Source organism: Leptopilina boulardi, unplaced genomic scaffold (assembly GCF_019393585.1).
Source record: "Leptopilina boulardi isolate dan_hultmark-lab unplaced genomic scaffold, ZJU_Lbou_2.1 LbouV2_273, whole genome shotgun sequence".
NCBI classification, from domain to species: domain Eukaryota; kingdom Metazoa; phylum Arthropoda; class Insecta; order Hymenoptera; family Figitidae; genus Leptopilina; species Leptopilina boulardi.
In genome coordinates, this window is record NW_026137833.1 from 1,198,050 (window position 1) to 1,222,698 (window position 24,649).

At 29.5% G+C, this 24,649-nt stretch overlaps 1 protein-coding gene across 1 annotated transcript in view; it reads left to right on the forward strand.

Moving 5' to 3' along the window:
• Positions 1 to 2,454: 2,454 nt before the first annotated feature.
• The window catches only part of LOC127281570 (hemicentin-1), a 384,522-nt gene continuing 362,327 nt past the window's right edge, over positions 2,455 to 24,649 (forward strand). The window contains exon 1 of the mRNA XM_051305328.1: positions 2,455 to 2,656. Within this exon, the coding sequence (XP_051161285.1) occupies positions 2,605 to 2,656 (52 nt within the window). The 5' untranslated portion in view covers positions 2,455 to 2,604. The remainder of the gene's footprint in view (positions 2,657 to 24,649) is intronic.

The following is a 24,649-nucleotide window of genomic DNA, read 5'->3' on the forward strand; positions in this document are numbered from 1 at the left end:
TTCGCCGAATTTTAAAAAATTTTAAAGTTTTTGGTAAAGTCCTTATAAAAAAAGAAATTTTTTTTTTAAACTTAGTTTTTTTCGTAAAATTTCTCAAATTTCAAAGTTTTTAAAAAGTATGGGGAAAGTATGGGTTTTAAAGTATTTAAAAAACTTTAAAATTTTTAAAAATTCGGCGAAAAAAGTTAATTTCCGAAAAAATGGGTAATTTTCGCCTCCCATACTCTTCCCATACTCTTCCCATACTTTCCCCATACTTTTTAAAAACTTTGAAATTTTTAAAAATTCGACGAAAAAAGTTAATTTCCGAAAAAAATGGATAATTTTCGCCTCCCATACTCTTCCCATACTTTTCCCATACTTTCCCCATACTCTGGCCATTTTTTATTGTGCATACGAAAGTATGGGAAATGATCGGAATCCATACTTTCCCCATACTATCCCATACTTTCCCCATACTTTCCCCATACTTCCCCATACTTTCCCCATACTTTCATTTTTACGCGGGGTATTCAATTTTTTTAACTTTTAATTCTTGTGTAACTTATGGAATTAAAATATTTTGTAACAAATTAATACTAGTTATTTTAAGTTTTTAAATTTTACTCATGATCAGAAATTTATCAATTAATAATCCACATTAATAACAAAAAATTCAAAACACGTCACTTTTTTAAATAACTAAAACTTCTTGAAACATTAGGAGCGTTTAATCTTCCAGAAATATCAAATCATAGATTTTGCTTATAATTGGTTGTCTCTCTAAATTGATGCTATTAAAGTTCCAAAACTTTGTTGGCGTCCCTGTAGAGGGCACATTGGTGGCAAATTTAAATTTCATTTTCATTAACAACGAATTATTTATAATTTTACATTTCTTTCGGAACATTCAAATCGAATTTTGTTCACACCTATTTATACCATAGCAAGAACGCGATAGCAGTTTATTTGCTTCTCAGGCGTCCCTGTAGAGGGCAAATTAGCAGAAAATTCAAATTTCGTTTTTATTAACAACGGATTTATATAAAAATATAGTTCGGGGAAAATCTCATTGTCAATTCCTTAAATATTTTTATCTATTTAAATTTATTGACAATCAGAAATTTATTCATTGATAATTCATCGGAAAATGAGGAATCCGAAACTGAAATTTCTAAGCAATTATATAATATTAGGACATATATATATATTTCTTTTAAATTATATTTTGCTTAAACTTTGTTATCCCTCTGGCGGGACGCTAAAAAAGTTCCTTTGTTTCGCAGGCGTCCCTGTAGAGGGAAAATTGGCGGCAAATTCAAATTTCACTTTCATTTACAATAAATTGGTTAAAATTCTATGGATGAAAAAAACTTTTTTTTCAAAACAAAAGGATAACTTTTTTTGTCCTTTACATCTAACAGAAATATGGAGCACAAGAGGAATGAACTTGGAGTCAATAATTTCAGTGTCAATGTCTTTCTCGCTTTTCGACATACATACACACACACATATATATATATACACAAGACCACGTGCTCTTCGCAAGGCCGCCGCCTCGCTGAATAAAAGCCGGCGCTTGTCCCTATCAGCTTTTGCCAGAATAGAGGAGAAACTTCCTGCGCTGATCATGCGCTCTTTTACCTTTCTCCTCTCGCTTCCTCTAATTCTCTTTGTCAAAGATTTCGCGCGGAAGCTTCACTCTAGCACTGAACCGCCGACTTTTGAAGTGACTACTTCGAGCACCGGTTTTTCACGTGCACATATAAATATATAAATAAAATATATCGAGTAATGCAAAAAAAAATATCTACCGACGAGATCGAAAAAAAATATTTTCTCGTCGAAAAAATAATGCTTTCTCTCTCATACAAATTTATCCCAGTGTAGAATAAAAATAAAATAAAAAAAAAGCAAATACCTTTCCTTTTCCTTTTTTTCTTAGATATAAAAACACACTCTTTTCCTAACATTCTTCTTTTTAACAGTGCCAGTGCGGTTCTATTTTGCCAATAGTGCTTCACAGGTGTCACTATATAACGAACAAGGAATAATTTTTCGTTACTTAATTTTTATTACTATTAATTTATAGTGAAAGAATGTGATTTGATTATTTTCTTCTTTGGTCATTAATTTTCAATTCAAGTGCAATTTACAAGGAGGTTTTTTTTCGATTTCTTATTGGCTTTTTTAAAAAAAAAATTTTTTTTTCTTAACTCCTTGGAGATTGCGTATTTTCTCTCTTCTTATTTTTCGCCAAGTTCTCGTTTTGAAGCGTGACCAACGAGATAAATCGTCTTGGAACGGAATTGCATCGAGTTTGGTCCGGATGTCCCACGGGGTCTCGTTAAGGTGTAAACACTGTTGTGAGTTTTCCACATCGACGCGTCTCTAGCGGTTCTCAGAGAGTAAATAAATAAATATATATATATATATATATATATAGTGTGAGGTGAGGCACACGCTAACCGAAAGTGCGGCGAACTTGTCGGATTTTCAGTTCAGTGCTTTGCAAAACTATCTCGACTGAGAGAAAGCTAGAGAGGAAAAGAGAGAGAGAAAGACGTGATAAGTGTGTGAAAACTACGCGCCCTCTGTCTGTCCAATATAGGAGCTCAACGAAAAATGAAACGTTCTAGAAAAATCCACACCGTTCACACTCTTCTTGCACTCGTAGGTGAGTGTGGATTTTCGGTCATGAATTTTAATATAATTTAAAATTATTATTATTATTATTATTATTGTAAGAAAAATGAAATTTTCATACGAATATATTTCATTTGGACATGTTAATTCCATTTTTATGAAAAAAAAAATATTTTTCCTTCTTTTAAAAATTTTTCTTTTAAATTTTTATTTATTCATAGAAAAGGAAAAAAAAAGTACAATGTTAAAAATAAAAATTAATGCTAACATACATTTCCACTTTAGTGGAAATTACTACTAATCATTTTAGTAATATCGAATTTTAAGTCAGATTCAAATGTTGGTTAATTTAGTGCATTTCAATTTTGACATTTTTTCAATATTTTTTTTATTCCTTCTCCATCTCGGAAATAAAATATACACGATTAAAAATTAGAAATTAAATTAAAAAAAAAATTTTTTTCTTTTTTCGTTTGGAATATATTTATTTTCTTTTTTGTAATTTTCTGCTCTAAAACTACCTTATCGAGCAGGACCACTATGCGGGCATAGTGCCAATTTTAAAAACGATTTTTCCTAATGAATCCGCAGTTTCATTAATAAGACAAAATGTTTGCCAATGACATTTCTGTCAAGAGTATCAAAATTTTTTTCTTAATGTTCGATATTGATTGCAAAAAATTTCTAGATCTACTAATAATTTTTATGTTACTATTATAATAATAACAAAAACTTATTATTTCAAGATAACAATTTTTTTTGATTAAAATTATAAAATAGTGAGTTTTGTTTAAACTTTAAATCGATAGATTAAGTTATATAGTCGGTAATGTAGATTTCTATGTCGGTAATTTTTTATTTTATCAAAAAAATAAGTTTTAACCTTGTATTAAAAAAATATTACTTTTTTCGATAATATTGAAGGTGTTTTTTAACATTTGTGGTCCCTCATGTCCATATAGAGCTTTTTTTAATTAAATCTATTCAAAAAAAGACAAATTTTTTTATTTTTAATGTTGAGTAAAAAATTTCTCTAGCAAAATTGTTCTAAATGATATCAGCTTTTAAACGATAGTTTCGATGTTTCAAAATATGCAATATTAAAAATTTTAGAACCAAAAAAATCTAAAATTCGTACCAGTTCTTCCTACCTTATCTTTGGGCAATTTTACTCTGTTCTTAGTTTATATGTATGTGAAATGATAAATCTATAAATTGGTGTTGTAAGATATTGGAAAAATAAAATGTTATGAGCAGTTTTACAGCCATAGTAAAATTCACACGTTACTATTTTATAGCTGTAACTTTATATATATATATATATAGGAAATAAGTTGTAAACTGTGGCAATCGTAACATTTCGATTTATATAGATATTATTGCAATATTACCATATGTAAAAAACTAAATAGCAATATTTTTTTAAAATATCTTTAATTCTAAAAAACTTTTTTTGGAGACTTATTGGTGTATTTTTGTTTTTAATATTTTATTTCTTTTTTTTAATATCATCTTTAATTCGAAAAAACTGACCAGATAGCACGTAAGCTTGCAGCAACCTTACGGCAAGTTTGCAACTCAATATTGTCAACCTTGCACTGCAAACATGCCGCAAGCTTCAAATGTCCCATCTGACTCAAGCTTGCATAGTAAGCTTACCGAAAGATTGCAGTGTAAGATTACTGCAAGATTGCACAATAAGATTATCTCAAGATTGCTCTGTAAGCTTGCATGGTAAGCTTGCACGGTAAGCTTGTAGCAAGGTTGGTGCAAGGTTGACAAATAACCATACTTTGAACATAAAAAAAATTTTTATTTTAATGTTTCGTCTAATTTATACAAATTCTATAAATTTTATTAATAAACGAAACATTTAAAAAAAAAAAAAATTTTAGGTTTAAAGCAAGGTTATTTGACAACCTTGCACCAACATTACTACAAGTTTACCGTGCAAGCTTATTAAGCAATCTTGCGATAATCTTATTGTGCAATCTTGCAGTAACCTTACACTGCATTATTTCGGTAAGCTTACCATGTAAGCTTTCGAGTCAGGTGGGACATTTGAAGCTTGAGGAAAATTTGCCGTCCAAGGTTGGCAATATTGCGCGACAAGCTTGCCGCAAGGTTTCTTTAAGCTTACGTGCTATCTGGGTTTCTTTTGAGGCTTATTGGAGTATTTTATTTTGAATAATTTTACAGAATATTTTAAAAATTATGTACTCACCACAAAATACTATGATTGAGTGCAAATTTGGCAAAATAAATAATTACCACTTTTTTTATTACTATAAACAACAAAATTATGACTAAAAATAATATATGATAACAATTAAATTTCTCTTCACTTAAAATTTGCATATATTTTCAAGTAGATTTCACGTATATATATATATATATATATATATATACAAAAGTCCACGTTATTATGAAATCATAAAACGCTCTCACAATAATCATTCTTATGATTTATATTTTCTCGTTAAATTTATCTCTCTTTAAATAATAATAGCTCTAATTTTCATAAATAAAAATCAGAATTTGCAAATAAATGTCACTTGAATAAACATAAATTTTGCAAAAGGATTTTTGCTGCTCACTTCCAAATTGGCCCTATAAAAAAAGTAAATTTTACAATGAGATATATGTATAGTATAGTTACATTGTAAAATATATATATATATATATATACTTGTGACTGTGTGGTATAAAGCTGATCAACTGAAAAACAAAAATTCATCAAGTATTGTGTATCAAGTGGATTAAATTCAGTTCCCGATATTATCAATATTTACACGGCACATTGGCCTGAACTTCATTAAACGTAAAAATCATTTCTCGTTTGCGAGTCCGCACATTTATTCTTTATTTTCCCTTTTATTTTTCATTTGGTGGCTCTATGCTTTTTTTTGCGGCATTTGATAAAGCCACGCGGCCATTAATTATATTAGAGAGAGAGTGTGTAAAATCAGAGAGGAATTGTTGCGTGTCAACCGACTGAAATCTACTGCTTCCGATAGTGAAACACTGTGAGAATATATTTATATATATATATATATATAAAGGGGGTGAGAGTAACCCCCAAAATTAAAGCGATAGTGCGTCGCACAGTAATAGAGTAAATTTGTCGACATCAGTTACGTTATTCATATAATATACATTATTTTCCCTATATCAAATCGAAAAATATTTTTTTTATTTCATTACCTTCAAAATTTTCCATTAATTTTTCAATTAAAATTGATTTTCAATTATTTTAAATAAATGTTAAAAAAAAGAACAATAACAATGTATTATTATTTTTATAGAAAAAAAAAGATGAAATAAATTTTTTTTTTTTAAATTTCTCCGTCTAAAAAAATGAAAAATTATCATATTTTTGAAAGAAGTAAAAATAACAAACTAGTTTGTAAAATAATTATCGTTTTAAAAATCTGACAATTGAATTGCGAGTAATCCTAGCAATTTTAGAAATGTCGGAAATAAAACTGTCATTGAGATGAAAACTTTCTTATCGCTGAGAAAAAGAAAGGGCAATTTTCTTAAGTTGAAAACTTCTTTAATAGGTTTTATAGTCAGTGATCACAATCGGAACAAGGATGCTTTCACCTCGGGAAAATTTTATTAGTGCAAAGCTGATTGTCCGAATTCGGTCTTTTTTTTGTTCCCTGAATTTGTCAAAAAACAACTCACTTTTAGATTTCTTACAAAAATATTTTTAGATTATTTTCAATTAACAACATTTAAATGATTAATTGAATTTTATATTATTATATTATTATGTTATTATATTATTATATTATTATATTATTATATTATTATATTATTATATTATTATATTATTATATTATTATATTATTATATTATTATATTATTATATTATTATATTATTGTTATCTCAAAAAAATATTATAAATCAGAATAAAAATATTTAATATGTTATTAATAGTTGATTTTCCTTGATTAATTATTTAAAAGTAATAATTAAATTTGAATAATTAATATTTTTTAAACAGAAAATTGTACTGTAAAATTGTAAAAATTAAAAAAATTCTTAAAATTTGATAAATGAAAAATTAGAATACGAGAATAATGATTCCTTGCGTTGCGTCTGACCACAGCAAGTTTGTTTCACTAATTTCTTGTACTACTGAATAGACCACGTTGCTATCTACTTTTTCAAACATTAAAAATAAATCATTTTTTACGTTTTTTTATTAAACGCTTCTACTTTTCAAATTTCTTTTTTTATACTAAAAATCACGTCCCCCTCCACAATTATTATTTACACATACTTTTTTTTATCACTTTTCCAAACTTAGAAAAAAATTCCCAAGAAAACGCTTTTTATCGACTAATTTCCTATTTTCAAAATAATAACCAGAACAGAAATTAAATTACCTCTTTAAAAGTTAATTAATTTTAGGCAAGACTGAAAAAAAAAATTTGAAAGATTGGATGGAATATAATTGAGCCATCTTCATAAATATCGAAATGCAAAGTGCGGCTCAACAGGTTAGTCTAACTGACATTGTTTCGACTAATTGGATTTCTTAATTGTCTCATCTTAAAAGAATCGTGATAAAAATTCCACAATTTTTCCCTTCTATATCTCTCTTTCTCTCTTCCTCTCATATTTCGACTGTTTTTAATTTAAGTACATGTTGTGTTTGTACCTCGACTAAAAAATGAATTCCGAATGTTTCTTCTTTTTTCAAAAATAAAAAAAGCTACGCAAAAATTGTTTGCAAAAGCAAAATTAATCTCGAGAATAAAAAGCATAAGTATATAGCAAGAGAAGAATTTAATCAAACTGCTTTCGTTGTTGAGAGAGGAAAAATTAAACAAAAAATTTCCACTAATATTAATTCGTTTTAATTATGAATTTTTAAAATTCTGTTAATAAAAAGTCTGGAAATGTAAATATTATAGAATCATGTTTTCAAAGAAAAGGAATTTTTCCATTACAAAATTATAATTGACATTTTTAAATTATTAAAAATATTATAATAGGGAATTTTCATAAAAAATAAATACGGGGGGGGGGGCATTCTTTGTCAAAAAGACATTCCCTCTGCCCAGAATAGATTTATTTAAAAAAAGCTCTATATGAGCATAAATTACAGCAAATTTTGTCTATTTTTTGATGCCGTATAACACTTTTTAAATATTAAACATGGGTGACCACAAATTTAAACAAAAACCTACAATATTATCGAAAAAAGTAATATTTTTTTAACACAAGGTTAAAACTTCTTCTTTTGATGATATAAAAATTACTAATATAGAAATCTACATTACCGACTGATGGTAAAACAAAAATGAAGATATAAAGTCGGTAATGTAGATTTCTATGTCGGTAATTATTTACCGTGACGGCACAATTATTAGGGCAGACTCTGGATCGTTTTCGTCATTTTAAAATTATGTAAAATGTTATTATTCAATTTTGCTTCGCACTAAAAAAATTTTGTTACATAAATCTAATCTAATCTAGCGATTTAAATTTTCAAAAAAAATTGATGCAAACATCCTATAGTAAAAAGAATTTTCTAAGTATACTTCAAGTACAACGTAAATTTAAGAAAGTAATAAAGACATAAAAAGGTATATATAGTACTTGGATTAAGTACATATCCCATTAGTGAATTAAAGCAGATAAAACGAGCGTCTTCTTGATATTTACTACCTGAAAAGATCTCTCTTTAAAAAGGTAAACATGAGAGTATCATGTGTTCTTATTTTTTCTTTTATGGAGCAATAAAAGTGAAACTTTTTTTTTTAACGGTGTCTGAATCTTTTGGCTACCGACATATATATGTATGTGACGATGATTACCGGGATTATCCACGCGGAAATTATATAGCAAAAGTATAGCAGGAAAATCGCCCTGAGGTAATCTCATCGGGTAACCAGTAGGGTTTCAGAAGGTCCGCATAACCCCTTTTCCCCCTTCTAACCTCCGTTCTCCCTTTAACATTATACGATCGTAATGGACTTTATGCTCCGGATCACCTCGCCTAGATATGGCGATCGGATGTAATTCTCGATGCGAATCGATCGTAAAAAAAAAGTTTTCTTCGCTTCCAAAGTTGAAGAAGAAGAAGAAGCGCGCGAGATTACGTGAGACATATATATATATATATATATATAGAGAGAGAAAAAGAGGAGGGATTTACCTCTAGAATAATTATAAAAGTTACGTGACCCATTGAAAATCCCAGGCCAATTTTTATTGGAACTTCGTATATAGTATAACGATCAGACGAGACACGGATTCATCGATAGTGTCTCGTTGTAAGAGTGCCAACGAGAAAATCTCTCCCCTCACGTAGCGAAAAACTCTTATCACATAATGATTTCACTTTCTAACTTTTAAGGGCTCTTTTCGTTTTGAAATAGACCAATATAGACTTTTTTATTTTTCCCAAAAATACGTTTATTTTTTTTTTTTAAATATCTATTAGAAAGATATACTTCTTTATCTCAAGTGTCATTAAAATTAAAAGTTAGTTTAATGCATATTTAATAAGAAACATATTAATGTTTCACAATTTCTCGGTTCTTCCATTTTCACTAATCTAGGTTACAGTATAACTAAATCAGACTTTGGAATTTTGTGGATAAATCATTTTGAAATAATATGAATCCTTCTTAATTTAACCCAAGGAATTTGATTAATTTTGAAAACTCTCTTTGTCCCACTTTTCGAATTTCAATTAAATCATTATTAATTATTATTATTCACATCTTATGCTTTCAGTTGCAATTACTGTCTCTGTAATATGAACTAAATATTTTCGTTAATGTATTTAATTTAATATTTCATTATCTATTTTTATTAAAAATTATAAATAAAAGTTATTTATTTATATTATAAATTTTATTATATTACTTTCAATAATAGCTGCAAATATGCTTCGAATTAAATTTCCATTCGTCAAAATACCAAAGAAAAAAAAACACAAGAGAAAATCACAAAGACATTATTCAATGATAAAAATTCAATTTTACTTTGATTCTTATATTTCCCTTAATATTTATTTTCGAATGTATTTTTGAAATTTATTTACGTAATATTTTGGCTACACAATTAAACTGCGTTCATTAAATTAAAAAAACAATTTATACAAACTTTAACTTATCCATCTCGCAGAGAATTAGTAATTAATATTATTCAGTTATTATTATTAGTTATTCATGATCTAGTATGAGGAAATTTAGTAAAATTTCCAAAAATCAATCTTTTGCTTCTTGTCTCTTTATTGAAAGTTTCTTGCCACACGGTGAGCTTGAATAAAGTTTAAATGAAAAGTTTAGTAACTACAAATGTTTTTACGGATTTTAAATCTTCACGTTATCAGATTTATTTTACAAGAAAAATTAAAATGATCGGCGGAGGGCTTTTTGTGAAAAACCACTTTTACACGAAGAGAACTCTCTTACGAATATTGCACGACGGGCTGTTACTATTTTTCCAACAGAATATGTTTTGGAAATATCGCTTGAGACTGGAGTTATTTTTTCACGAATTTATGAGTTTATAGCAAAACGGTGCTGTGTGAAATATTAGTATAAGTCCACATACTAATTCTACAACAAGTGTATGCAACAAACGCTCCAGAAACATGACGAAAATGCATAACGCCTTTCTTTGCTGCATTTGCTCGAAATCCATGAAAAATCAGCATGGATTTCTTGCAAATCGAGGAAAAACGTAACGCGCGTGCGCGACGAATTTCTACTCCTATGCGTTTCGATTTCTTTCATTGACGAAATTCACGACGACTGCGCGTTACGTTTCAGCTCGATTTGCAAGAAATCCATGCTGATTTTTCATGGATTTCGAGCAAATGCAACACACAGAGGTGTGGAGCGTTTGTAGCAACAGTTGAGTGGAGAATTTGTACGTGACTTTTACTATTCGCGCACTGAAACTAGTGTTGCACTTAACCCATGAATCTGACCTAAATTAGCAAGGCGCTTCTGTTACGAAAAGCGAATGGCACCTACTTGTGCGTTATTAGTAACAGAGTTCTCTCCGTATATTAATTTTACAAAAAAACTTATTTGTCGTGTTTTTGTTTATTTTGACAAAATCAAAAGATTAACCCATTATAGCCCGAATGCAATGAATTTTATATCAAACTTTAATTAATATTGTTTTATAAAAAAATTATTTTATCTTTGGATAGAGCACAGTTAAATAGGACAGAGTCACTACGGTTGGGCTACGTTTTGATTTGTGGCCATAAATTTCGTTCTAGGCTTAATTTCGGATGTTTTCACATACGAATGAAAAGATCTTCCACGGGCAATGTTTCTTCTGAATATCAGAAAATGATTGGACCAAAAGTGTAAAAGTTATAGACCTAAAAAAACATTTTGTCGTTACGGTCGCTGACCAGGACTTTACGGTTGGGCCACGTACAAAATCAATGTTATATGAAGAAAAATGATCCGTAAATGACAAAAAACTACTGAAATTGAGTTAAAAATAAGAAAGAAAATCTGGAATTGAAATAAAATAAACCCTCTTGACCGAAATTTGATTATTTCTCGCGTTTCGCAAAATTGGTCTGAAAAAGTCAAGAAACCTAAATTTTTCAAATAGAAATGACATTTTTGGATATTTTTTATATACAAATATGACCTTTCGATGTCAGAACGTATCACAATATGGGTAAAGTCGGTGGTTGGCCTATCCATGACACAAGGCGTCGTGAACGCGTTATATAAACATAATAATGACAATAACGCTAAATAACGTTTGAAAATTTTAAATTACATTGTAATGAACAATTTTAGTCATTTTATTTTGTTGTTTGCTTATTCCTTCTGTTATTTAATATACTTTTCTGACACTATAAAAAAGTTTTGTGTTGTGATTTCAGCATTTATTTACGTTTTATTGAAAAATTAAGTATTTATTGCAATTTTATTTTATTGTAACTGACGTAAAATGTTAATTGCCATCACAAATAATAATTTGCATGCAATAATAGAGGGAGTCAGTGTAATAAAACGAATTAAAGTTTGATTAAAAATTTTGTGCATTTAGGTGTTAATGAGTTTATTATTTGATAGAATCGTCGAAGTAAACAAAAATACGCAAAGTAGGCTTTTGTGTAAAAATAATAAAAATTGGTTTTGTCGAATAGCCCTCCGCCGATGATTTTAATTTTTCTTGTAAAATAAATCTGAAAACATGTAAATTTAAAATCCGCAAAAACATTTGCAGTTACTGAACTTTTCATTTAAATTTGATTCAAGCTCACTGTGGCCATTCTCACAGAGAATTGAAAAAACTTTATTAAAACGTAGAAACTTATTCATGATCTAGTATGAGGAAATTTGGTAAAATTTCCAAAAATTAATCTTTTTCTTCTATTCTTCTATGGTCTTCTATTGCTGAAAGTAGAACTTCATTAAGGCAAATCTTAATAATACTCACTTGACGAGATTCTTTTGACTTTTTTGGCCTCCATCAGATTTTGCATTCTGAAACATAAGAAAAAATCAAATTAGTTTAAATATACTAAATACAAATATTTTTCTCTTTTCGGACAAAATGTTGCGTAGGATAATAATAAATAATAATAAATCACCACAAACTATATAGACTGTAGATAATCAAATTTCTTTTTTTACTTTTTTCTAATATTGTCATTCTCGCAAAGTATTGCAGAACCTTCAGCAAAACGTAGAAATTTATTCATGATATAGTATGAGGAAATGTGGTAAAATTTCCAAAAATTAATCTTCTTCTGTTCTCCTATTACTGAAAGTAAAATTTCATTAATCCTTCATGCAAATGTTAGTAATACTTACGTGACGAGATTCTTTTGACTTTTTTGGACTCCATCTGATTTTGTAATCTGAAACATAAAAAAAAATATTTTCTAACCTACAAAATTTTCTAATGCATACACTAAGATGCATGAATTTACCAAAATTTTCGAATTATAAAATTGATACTTAACGACGATTTTGATCAATTTTTTCACTTTTTGATTTTAATCTCACTTATTCCTTCACTTTTTGAACTTCGTTGGTATTTATTTAGGAAGATCGGTCTGTTTACTTTTCATCGAATATATTCGTGTCACACGAAATGTCATGTTTTCAAGTACTGCTGGAATCATAAAGCGACTATTAAAATTTATAAAATAGTAGCTCCCCTTTCAACGTTCATTTCATTCCAGTGATAATTAATTCTCAAACAGATTAGAAAATATTTTCAAAATTTAATATAAAAAATATTATAAAAGAGATAATAAAAATAAATATGGAAAAAGTGATGTTTGGCATTTTTTAATAAGTCAGCGATAAATAATATATGACTTTGAATTAAAAACGATCGAGATTGGAAAGAAATGACATGTTCAAAAGAGAGGTAAATAATGCTGAGATTATGTACTGAGGAAGGAAAAATTAAATAGACTTGGAAGCTCGCCAATGTATTAGTGTGACAGGTACCATTGTCTAGTGGATAGACAATGAGGTCAACTTCCCTTTAGAAAAGAGAGAGAGAGAGAGAGAGAAAGAGAGAGTTGTCTGTTTATTTAGCTTTATATATTGACTTATCGAGAACAGGGAAAATCTTGTTTAAACAATTCTGAGCGTATCATTTTACAAGACAAGCTACATTTTCAAACTCGAGACTGGCATGCGATATAAAAATCCCCCAACAAATTACACTCAAATATTCAATATCCGATGCTGCCCCAAGAAAGATAATGCCATGTCAACTAAATAATACCGTAAATATTTTTAGAATGATATTGAGTTTATCCATCAACTCGCTAACTACTCTTTCTCTCTTCTTTTTTTTAGATTACGTCAAATGTAACTCTATCTTCTTATTTATGTATTCTTGTTGCTTCAATACTTTTCAAGTTTGTCAACAATTCACCCCCTACAAGGATCCAAATCAACAAAAAAAGTGTATCGCGATTACTGGTCGTAAACCTTCATTTTACTCCAACAGACCTGAAGAGGAAACAATTTTTAAATCCCGAAACACATAGCAGAACGTTTTCCCTTGCCCTCTTTGATACAAAGTTATCAGTTGTCTTTATGCACATTTTTTTTCGGAAAAAGTTGTCAGTTGTTCTTGACTGAAAGTTCTATCCAAACGCGCGCTATTGACCTTTATTTCACTCAATATCTAGTTTAAATATTAATGACTCCTATAAACCCCCACGAATGATTTTTAATAAAACTTTTTCAATCACCTCGTTTTTAATAAGCTTTATTCGTGATGAAAAATGAAAAACTATCAATAACGAAGTAAAAATCTCATATCCAATTTCATGAGTCTCGAACCACGAAAGCATCGTATTTCTCGTTATATGCTGAAATAGTAGTAGTAGTAGTAGTAGTAGTTGTTGTATTTGAGCCCGATTCATGGGACAAAAAAAAATAAGAATCTAGTTGTTTGCGTGGGTTAAAAAGAAGTGAAAAAAAATTCTCTCCCATTTATGTGTGTAAGCGGGTCACACTTGTACACTTGTGTTGGCACGCACACTGCAAAAAGCCAATGTTGACCTCTTGCAGTTGACGATTGCGGTTCACATGGACATTCAACTTAAATTGCGAACAATTAATCCAGTGTGGCACCATTTTCAAATGTACTGGTCAAGCACTTGCAGCAGCACACACGTAGTGTGCTTTTACACGCGTGTTGCGGAATATTGATGATACCGACAATTCGGATAACGGAAGAGGTAATCACGACACTCGATTAACTGTGTCAGCGTTCAATGATATACCCTACGCGAGCTCGCGCGCTCAATTAGAAATCACTATATTCATTAATGCTTTTGTTCAAGAAATCCCACGTTTGAATAAAGGAGAAATTGATTTTTCAACCTCGTCACGAACTTGGAAAGCACCATCAGAATTTATGTCATAGATATCTTCAATTTTTTATTTTACCTAGACAATAAAATTTTGTCTAAATGCGTTATTTTTTTTTTCATTGCTCTTTTTTCTAATTTTTTTTATATAATTCCCAGAAATGGTTACTATTTTGAAAACCATTGTTCTGTTTAATATAATGTACCTGTTCTCAGTTTTCTCATTTTTCCAAAGCGGCCCAGGCGGATAACATAGCAAAAGAGGGAAGTTTCCAGGTTTAATGACACGCCGACCGCAGCTCTCGGGATAAATTATAAGCAGGCAGTTAATTTAAGCCAGAAAGCACTTTAAGCTTTACATACTAATTACCATGACCCTCTGAACTTTCAAGTGGTCCAGCTTCGCGTGAAGAAATACGAGATTTTATTAATAAAAAAACAAAAACAAAAAAGAAGCAATATGTTCAGTCTCCAAGGAATTAAAAGGATTTTGATTCTCCATAGAGATCTTCATTTAATCGCTATCTTTTAAAATCCTGGTCACTTTTTTTCGCTCTAGTTAATTTAATACTGGAATCCTTTTTAATTATTTTAATTAATATGAAATAAATAAAACAAATTTAAGGTTACACTGGCGTTGCAATAATAAACAAAGTAAAAAATTAAATCATAATTTATTGTTAGGCGCCAGGGGGTCAATTACGTAACTTTTTCCGGATTCCACATTCCATATTCGGGATTCCACTTTTCACATTCCGTAATTTGGGTTCTAAATTCTGGATTCTACATTCCGGATCCCACTTTCCAAATTTCGGATTCCACTTTAAGAATGTGGGATGTGGAATCCAGAATACGGAATGTGAACAATAGAATCCGGTAGTGGAAAGTGCAATCCGGAATATGGGATCCAGAATAATAAATTCGGAATGTGAAAAGTGGAATCAGGAATTCAAAAGTTGTGATTGGTTGTCAAAGAAATCAAGTAATATAAAGCGGTAAAATTTGAATTCATCCAAAATTTTGTAGAAATAATATTGTCTATTAATAAATGAATTGCGTCCAATTTATCCATTATAATTTATTACCATGTTGACTCAGAAAATAGGAACAGGAATCGGAAACGGAGTTTTTCAAATTACAAAATTAATTTACTTAAAACTAATTACAATACATTATTCAATCTTGGAATATCCATTACAACCGCAAAATAAAATTTTTGTAATAGAGTATTAAACAAAATAATATTTACATTATTAAAAATGTAAAATAATTTAATAAGTCAAAATAAATTGTGACTTGTAAAATTAACAGCGTCACAATATATATATTGTAACGTATTTTTTGACTCTAAAATTACTCTTAAACTTGATTTATAAATTTTATTATAACAAACGACAAATAATTCTAATTGCCAAAATTACTAAACTTGGACGAAACTGGATTCAAACTTTAATGCAAAGTGACTCGATTTTGAAACTTAATTTATGTTACTTTAAATCTCAGAAAAATAAAATAACAAAATAAGCAAAACGTTACTGTGCGGCTTAAATTTTTATTCTTATGGACGATCCCCGGTATGGAAGGGCGCCAGACAACATTTGTATCGCCGGTATTGTCAACAGGACTAAACTATAATCCAAATCTCAAACTTATAACTAATAAAATACTAATTAAGATCGATCAATAAGAATTATTAATTAAGTCTTCTGTACGTGCCGGTGCTAATCATTTATGCAGGTCGTGGAGAGTTATGCTCTGCATTGATGATTGGACCCATGGTGGAAAAACGAGTTATTGTAATTAATTTGAAATAAACTGAACTTATTGTTGTTAAACTTTAATAATATTTCATTAGAAAAAATTTAGACTTTATTAGTATGACTGTAACCACAAAACTGTACTCGAAACACATGATCGAAAAACTATTAAAAACTAAACATGTTGACTCGATGAGGGTTGGATGGCAAGAGAGTTAGTTTGAAAACTAAATTCTTAATTAACACTAGATGACGCAACGATTTTCTTTAATTTAAACCAATCAAAAACATTTTCCTACCTTACTTCTCCCAGAATTCTGAATTACTAATACTACTTATGTGACTTTTCCAATATCAAGCCCACGATAACTTGAATATTGGAACCTGTCATACCGGAAATTCGACAAAGCCTGCCAACCTAAAACTAACTTAAACTAAATTAATGCAAAATTTCTTAAAAATGGAGCGCCAGTATTACAACTGGACTTGTGTCAAGTATAGGAAATTCTCAAATGCGTTAAACATTAAATCGTTATTTACATTGAAACTCAATAATACAAGAATTCAAAATTTTAGTTGCGATTGGTGCAATTGTGACGTCAATCACAAAAAATAACGTCACAATATATATTTCAAATTTATTATTAAATACGTACATTAAAATTGTTGTGCTAAAACATTTGCAAATTTTTTTTTTTTTTGTAAAAAATTTTGATTCTAAATCTTTTTAATGAAATTTAAGTCAATGATTAAAGCTAACCTACCGCAACTTCAGAAGGAAGTTAAAAGACTTGGAAGTATTTACAGAGGCAAAAAGCGGAATCTCTCTTTTTAACGCCTGCACATGACCTTTGAACCTAAAGAGGGTTAACGTGCTCAAGTACCAAGAACCGGCTCGTAAAGAAGGTAGTTGAAACGTTAGAAAAGATCGTCGGCGGCGAGGGCAAGTAACACACCAAGAATCACTCTCCGGGTAACGTAATTTTCCCTGAGATTGCGTACGGATAATTAGCCCTGTAATTTCGAGTCGCCAATTGCCTCGTCGTAAATTTACTTCAAGGATATGTCCTTTTCCATGAAAGTGTTCAAAGAATTTCAAGTTGACTATGACTGCACACACACACATATATATATATACGCAAGTAGCAATTGACCAAGTAAGTAAGGATACCGTCGTAACGCGTAACGACGCCATGTACCTTGGCACCTTAATACCATCAGTACATTAAATTCCCTTGCGCACGATCTGCTTTAAAATTGTTGCCATTCCTCTTTACGAAGCGTCTCAGATTAATTACCGACACACTCATGAAAAGAGATAAAAACATATAATTGTTTGAAAACGTTAAATGCAATCGTAGAATTTTCAACATCTCCCAAGTTTTACTGTATATACATCACTTTAGGCTGTAAAAATTTCAAAATACATTTTTTTAAATTATTCCAAGAAACATTTATTTTACTCACTGTTAATATATCACAAAAATTACTAAAAAGCGTTAAAGTTTCAGTCAAATCTTCGTTATCTTCCTTACCGACAGAACATAGATGGGAAACTCAAGTAAATAAAAATTGTTCAATTCTTATTAATTTAAATTACAAGTTTTATTCATCTACTGACTTTAATATTTATTAAGGATACTAAAAAGTAAAAATAATTGCAATTCTTTTTTATTTTAATTAACCAAAACATTTTATCTACCAAAAGTGATGAAAATAATTATTTTTCATTCCATTTTAATTTCCTAAAAACCAACAAAAAAAATATATATAAAACTCAACATTGGTTTCGTGGTTTTGAACGTTAAGAGGAATATCGATAGTTTAAATGGCTGAAATAGACGAGGATATACACAATATTACGAGAGGGGTTTTTGTGTGTATATATATATATAGGAAACATTGATTGAAACAAGAGATGATGGCGGGTGTAATATGCATAGAGTCGTGTGCTTTGTAACTTTCAATCAAAACCTCTTTGAACGTCATATTTCGATTGTCCATTTGGGAAATGGTGTAATATTGACAAGTTTCTTCAATTTGATGATTGCATATATTTTATATTCGCTCACATCAATATTGATTCGCGATATTTATTTTCAAATAAACGTTGGAGAAAAAAATCAATTTTCCTCTTTCAATAAAAACCATATCCAAGTTTTTTTTATTTTTATAAATGAATGTCGCAAAAACAAATAAACATCTCTTTCTCTTTTGATGAAAAAATAGTTGAGAGTTGTATAGATAAATATTTTTTATTTGTCCAATTGTACTCTCTTTTTTTAAAAGTTGAATTTGTGTACTCTTGTCTGTAAATGATTTAACAAAAAAAGAAAAAACATTGGTACTATCGAAAATACAATGACAAAAAATACAGATATATATTTATCAATACTCTACAATAGTAACAGACTCGTATATTTGATTCGATAGTGTTGTAATAAAAAAAATATTAATTAAAGAAATGATTCATTCGTCAAAATAATATTGAAAATATACTCACATTTATTATCAGACCGTAAAATTTTGTTACACAAATTTTAAAATAATATGCCATTTTTAAATTATACTTTTTTTTAAAACTGTAAGTTCATTTTAGAAACTGATGGACAATGAAATTAAACATAATGAATTTAGAATAAATTTTCAATTCATATTAAATACAACTCGTTATTGCTTACGATTTGTGATACAACGATCCCTTTTTAAAATCTTTGTGTAAACAATTCCGTACACAATATAGAGATACTAAAACTATAATCGTTTATGTCATTTGTTGTATTTCATTTAATGTATTTAAAAAATGTATATTAAAAAAATATTATTTAATTCCAAAAACTTTTGATGTTATTATTTTTTTTCTTTTATCATTTTTTTACTATTTTATTATTTATATTTTATCATCATGTCATCATTAAAAACGATATCATTGTTTCATGCAAATTATAGCCACTGACCTTCAACAATACAACAAGAATCCAAATCAACGAAAAAAGTGTATCGCGATTACTGGTCATTAACGTTGTTTCTTATCCTCGATTATGTAATTCCATTTTTATTTCCACACCCAGTTCCATTTCCACTTCTACTCTTTTCTAATTTCCATTCCCACATCCATTTCCTCTTCTACTTTTTCTTATTTCCATCACCATTTTCACTTCTACTTTTTTAGTTTTCATTACCACTTTCATTTTCACTTCCACTTTTTCTAATTTCTACTCCAACTTTAATTTCCACTTCCACTTTTTCTCATTTTCATTCCCACTTCCATTTCTACTTTTTCAAATTATAATTCCCACATCCATTTTCACTTCTACTCCCATTTCCACTTTTTCATATTTCTCATCTTACTTCCTATCGTAAGTGGAAATAAAAGTGGGAATGTAAAATAGAAAAAGTGGAATGGAAGTGGAAAAAAAATTTTAAAAAGTGTAACTGGGATTGAAAATTAGAAAAAGTGGAAGTGAAAATGGAAATGAAAATTAGAAAAAATGGTAGTGGGAATGAAAATAAAAAAGGGGAAATGGGAATGAAAATTATAAAACGTGGAATGGAAGTGGAAATGGAAATTAAGAAAAATGAATGTGGAAATGAAAAATGAAAGTGGGAATGAAAATCAGGAAAAGTGGAAGTGGAAATGAAATAAAGTCGAAGTGAAAATGGAAATAAAAATTAAAAAACGTGGAAGTGGGAATAAAAATAAGAAAGGGGAAGTGGAAATGAAAATTAGAAAAAGTGAAAATGGAAGTGGAAATAATAATTAAAAAAGTGAAAATGGAAGTGGGAGGAGAAATGAGAAAAAGTGGAAGTGGAAATGGAAGTGAAAGTGGAAATTGAAAAAAGTAGTAGTTTGAACAAAGTAATCATCATCAAAAACCATATCATTTTTCTATCGAAATCATAGCCCCCGAATTCCAACATTGCTACAAGTATCCAAATCAAAGAAAAAAGTGTATCGCGATTACTGGTCTTTAACATTGATTCATACGAACGATATCTTTGAAATATTCGCCGCTTTTTCGAAAAACCTAAACTAATTAAAATATTTATTTGAAAAAAATATAAATGATCGTAAATAAAATTACAAAATTTTAACATTCCGTTACGTAACTTTTTGACCTAACTCATGGATAGCACAGGCACACAAAAAATAAAAAGTTGTTTGGCCGAGACACTACACTAGTCTATTTTCATGTATTTTTTCACGCTGAATCCGAATCCGAAGTCAGAATTATCAGATTGGCTCTTATTTTTGAGATAAACTCAAAAAACTGCTCAGAAAGAAAAATAAAATCAAAAAGTTAAAAAATTTTTGAATGTCACTGCGATAGTGTAATTCCATGTATTTTTTGTCGCTGAATCCGAATCCAAAGTCAGAATTGTTAGATTCGCTCAAATTTTTGAGATAATTGCAAAAAAACACAAGTAACAAAAAACTCAAAATACTCAAAATCAGTTTTTTGGAATTATCTTCAAAATTTGAGCCAATCTGTCAATTCTGACTTCGAATTCGGATTCAGCGTGAAAAAATACATGAAAATGCACTATCGTAATGTTTCGGCAAAAAAAAATTTCTTTGAGCTAAAATCGCTCAAATTTTGAAGATAATTCCAAAAAACTGATTTGGAGTATTTTGAGTTTTTTGTTACTTGTGTTTTTTTGCAATTATCTCAAAAATTTGAGCGAATCTAACAATTCTGACTTTGGATTCGGATTCAGCGACAAAAAATACATGGAATTACACTATCGCAGTGACATTCAAAATTTTTTTAACTTTTTGATTTTATTTTTCTTTCTGAGCAGTTTTTTGAGTTTATCTCAAAAATAAGAGCCAATCTGATAATTCTGACTTCGGATTCGGATTCAGCGTGAAAAAATACATGAAAATAGACTAGTGTAATGTCTCGGCCAAACAACTTTTTATTTTTTGTGTGCCTGTGTAGTTATCAGTTATCCAAATTTTTACAGAGTTATCACTTGTCTTTCCGTTGATTACTTAGACACAGAGTTATCAGTTGTCTTTTCAGATCTTTTCTCTATGGAAAGTTGTCACTTGTCCACTTCGTACAAAATTAATACTCATTAAAAAAAATATTTACCTATTGTGTTAATTAATTAAAAATTTTAATATAATTTAAATTAATACAATTTTTTTATTTTTATTATACAATTAATGAATTTTTCATCAGTACAATATTTTTTTCAAAAACAAAATTCTATTCAAATATTTATTTTTTCTTTAACAAAATTTTCCTGACAAAAAATTCTTTCTGAGAAGGATAATTTTTTAATGACACAAATTTAACGAGACGTGATTGCATCGACGCTTCGTGGTGTAAACCTTTTCTAATTAGCTAAGTTTTCGCTTTTGCACAATCGACTGTGTGCAATGTGCATGATGCTACTGCTGTGCGCGCAGTGCAGGAGGGCCAATGTACAAAGCTCTCCATAAGTAGAAGAGCGATGAGCATGGAGGCGAATTAATTAGATGTACATGTAAGCTCGAATGGAACGCTATACTGGCGTGCAATAAAATGAAATTATAGCTGCAAAGTTCATTTAAACGCTGGGAGATGTAACAATTACTGACGCTCATCTCATAGTCTGCACTGGAAATTAAATACAAGTACCCATCATATTTTTTTTTTTTGTTTCAAGTTTTCCATTCGAAAAATGTTGGATGAAAAAATTGTTGAGTTGATTGAAATTAAGTAATAAGCCAGTATGAAAACTATTTTCATTTAAGTGAATAATTTTCTCTAAACAATTTTCATTTGGATTTGATGTAAATATTAAATTTTCCTCTTATTTAAAAAATTTCTGATTCTTTAGTATTTGTAATTTATCATATATTTTTTAACTACAATTTTTGAAATGTTTATAAATTGAGAAATAATTTCCAGAACGAGGATAGAATAATGTTTTTGTAAATAAAGATATGTTTGTAAAATATTCCCGGAAATGTATATAATAATTTTAGGAAGTGTTCTCAAAATTTCAAAGCAGTTTGTTAAATTTCTCTCTCCTTGACTGTGCGACTTAAACGAAGCAAACTCTCGGCTACAATTGTGGAAATTAAGTTAGTATAACGAAATTTTGACCCTAGCTTGAAGACTATGAGGTCGAGATTTGCCCAAGAGAGAGAGAGAGAGAGAGAGAGAAACTCGAAATATTCATTTTGGTTGAGTTTCAACGTACTTGTGAAATACAGTCCTTTTTGGTATGAACAAAGTTTCATTTATTCAAAAAGGAAAATCGTGACGGACTAGAATTTCACTGCGCGCTCAATGTAAATGTCTTGATGAAAGTTGAGTGTAAATATTTTGTTGCCAAATATCACACAGCTGAGCTTTAATTGCATATTTTCTGAAAATATTAACTGTTCTCAATCCTTTAATAGTGGGAAAATAAATTATACATAATTTCAAATTTTACAATTATTAAAGAAAAAGATAAATTTTATCATTAATAAATAAAATCAAATTTTTTTTTTCTATAAAAATATTAAGAAAGTAAAATGGAAAAAAAAATTGAACTACTTTTAAGTTTAATTAAACACAAGACTTTTTTTCATTATTCAAACTTTTAGACAATCAAATTGTAAAGAGAAAAGTTAAAACAAACTTTCAGAAACACGCAATTTCATTTTGAAATTAAATTTTATTGATAGGGGGTGGGCGAGGGGGTATAAAAGCGGTAAAAAATTTTCCCCAGCATCCTTTCGGAGAATATTTCTGTTTGCTGCAGAATAAGAGAAAGAGGAACTTGAGCTGTTAATAATGTTGCTTATTGTATTAAACGCGACTATGGCACGCGCTCGATGAAGCACGCAGCCGAGTATAAAAAGGTAACGAACGGTAAGAACTAAGAATGTATTTCTTGGGACTGGCATTTTCAATTATAATTCTTTCCTTCTATTTAGGTTTTTCACTCGGGCGCGAGATAATCAACGTGAACAGCGGCGTTCCTTCGTCTACGACCCCGGACAGAAAGCTAGATTACGAGAAAAAAAGTAACACACACACATACATACATATACAGCAAACTCGTAATATGGGAGATGCAATTTGTATGACTTTAACCATTTTTTCTCACTCCCCATACCGAGGAGACTTTAATCAGTTATCTGCGATTTTCTTCTAAAGAAACATATATATATATATATGTACTCAAGATAGGAAAATTGAAAATAGATTGAAATGCATAAATACAAATTTTTAATGCCAGTATGAAAAATACTTGGAATAAATTCTCTCTCATCCGTTTAGTGAAAGCTTCATCATAAAAGAAACGTAATTTTTGTTGTCAGTTATCAATGTTCCTGATTATTCTAATGAAAAAATAAAAAGGAGAGCTGTCTGTTATGCAGAGTTGTCAGTTGTCTTTTTTACAAAGTCATCAGTTGACTTTATTTTTTTTTTTCTAGGATCAAAGTTATCAGTTGTTTCTTTTGTCATCAGGGGATCAATTACGTAACATTTTTCGAATTCCGTATTCCCGATTCCACTTTTCACATTCTGGATCCTACATTCTGGTTTCTACATTCTACATTCCGGATCCCATATTTATGATTCCACTTCCAAAATTCCCGATTCCACTTTCCGAATTCCACATTCAGAATGTGGGATGTGAAATCCGGAATGTAAAAAGTGGAATCCTGAATACGAAATTTAAAAAGTGGAATTCCGTATACGGAATCTGAAAAAGTGGAATCCGGAATGTGGGGTCCGGAATACGGAATTTTAAAAGTGGAATCCGGAATCTGTAATACGGGATTTTGAAAGTGGAATCCAGAAAAAGTTACGCAATTGTCCGCCAGTTGCCATTATGTATTTTTCTTCAGCGGAAAGTTATCACATGTTATTTTCTTATAAAGTCATCAGTTGTCATCATGTTTTTATCTTTTGGAAAGTTGTTTCCTTTTCGTACAAAGTCATCATTATCAAAAATCATATCATTGTTCCATCCAAGTCACAGCCACTGACCAACAATATTACAAGGATCCAAATCAACGAAAAAAGTGTATCGCGATAACTGGTCATTAACATTGTTCCTTGTGGAAGGTATCTCCAAATCAAGCCAAAAAAGCCATTTATGTCATCAGTTGTCTTTATGAATCTTTCCAAAACGAAAAATTGGCTGCTGTTTTTATGACAGAATGACAATATTTTTTTGGAGTTATCAGTTGTCTTTACTATTTCACAGAGTATTAGTATTTCAAATTGCCCAAAAACTAAAAACAATATAAATTACTACGAATTATTTATCATTATTAAAATTCTCACCAAAGAACACCAGAGATCAATAAAAAAATTATTCTTTATTTTATAAATAAGTGTCGAGCTTGGTATAATATATTTGCCCAAGATTCCGCATGGATACCATTGTCGTCGCTTGGTTTAAATTTAT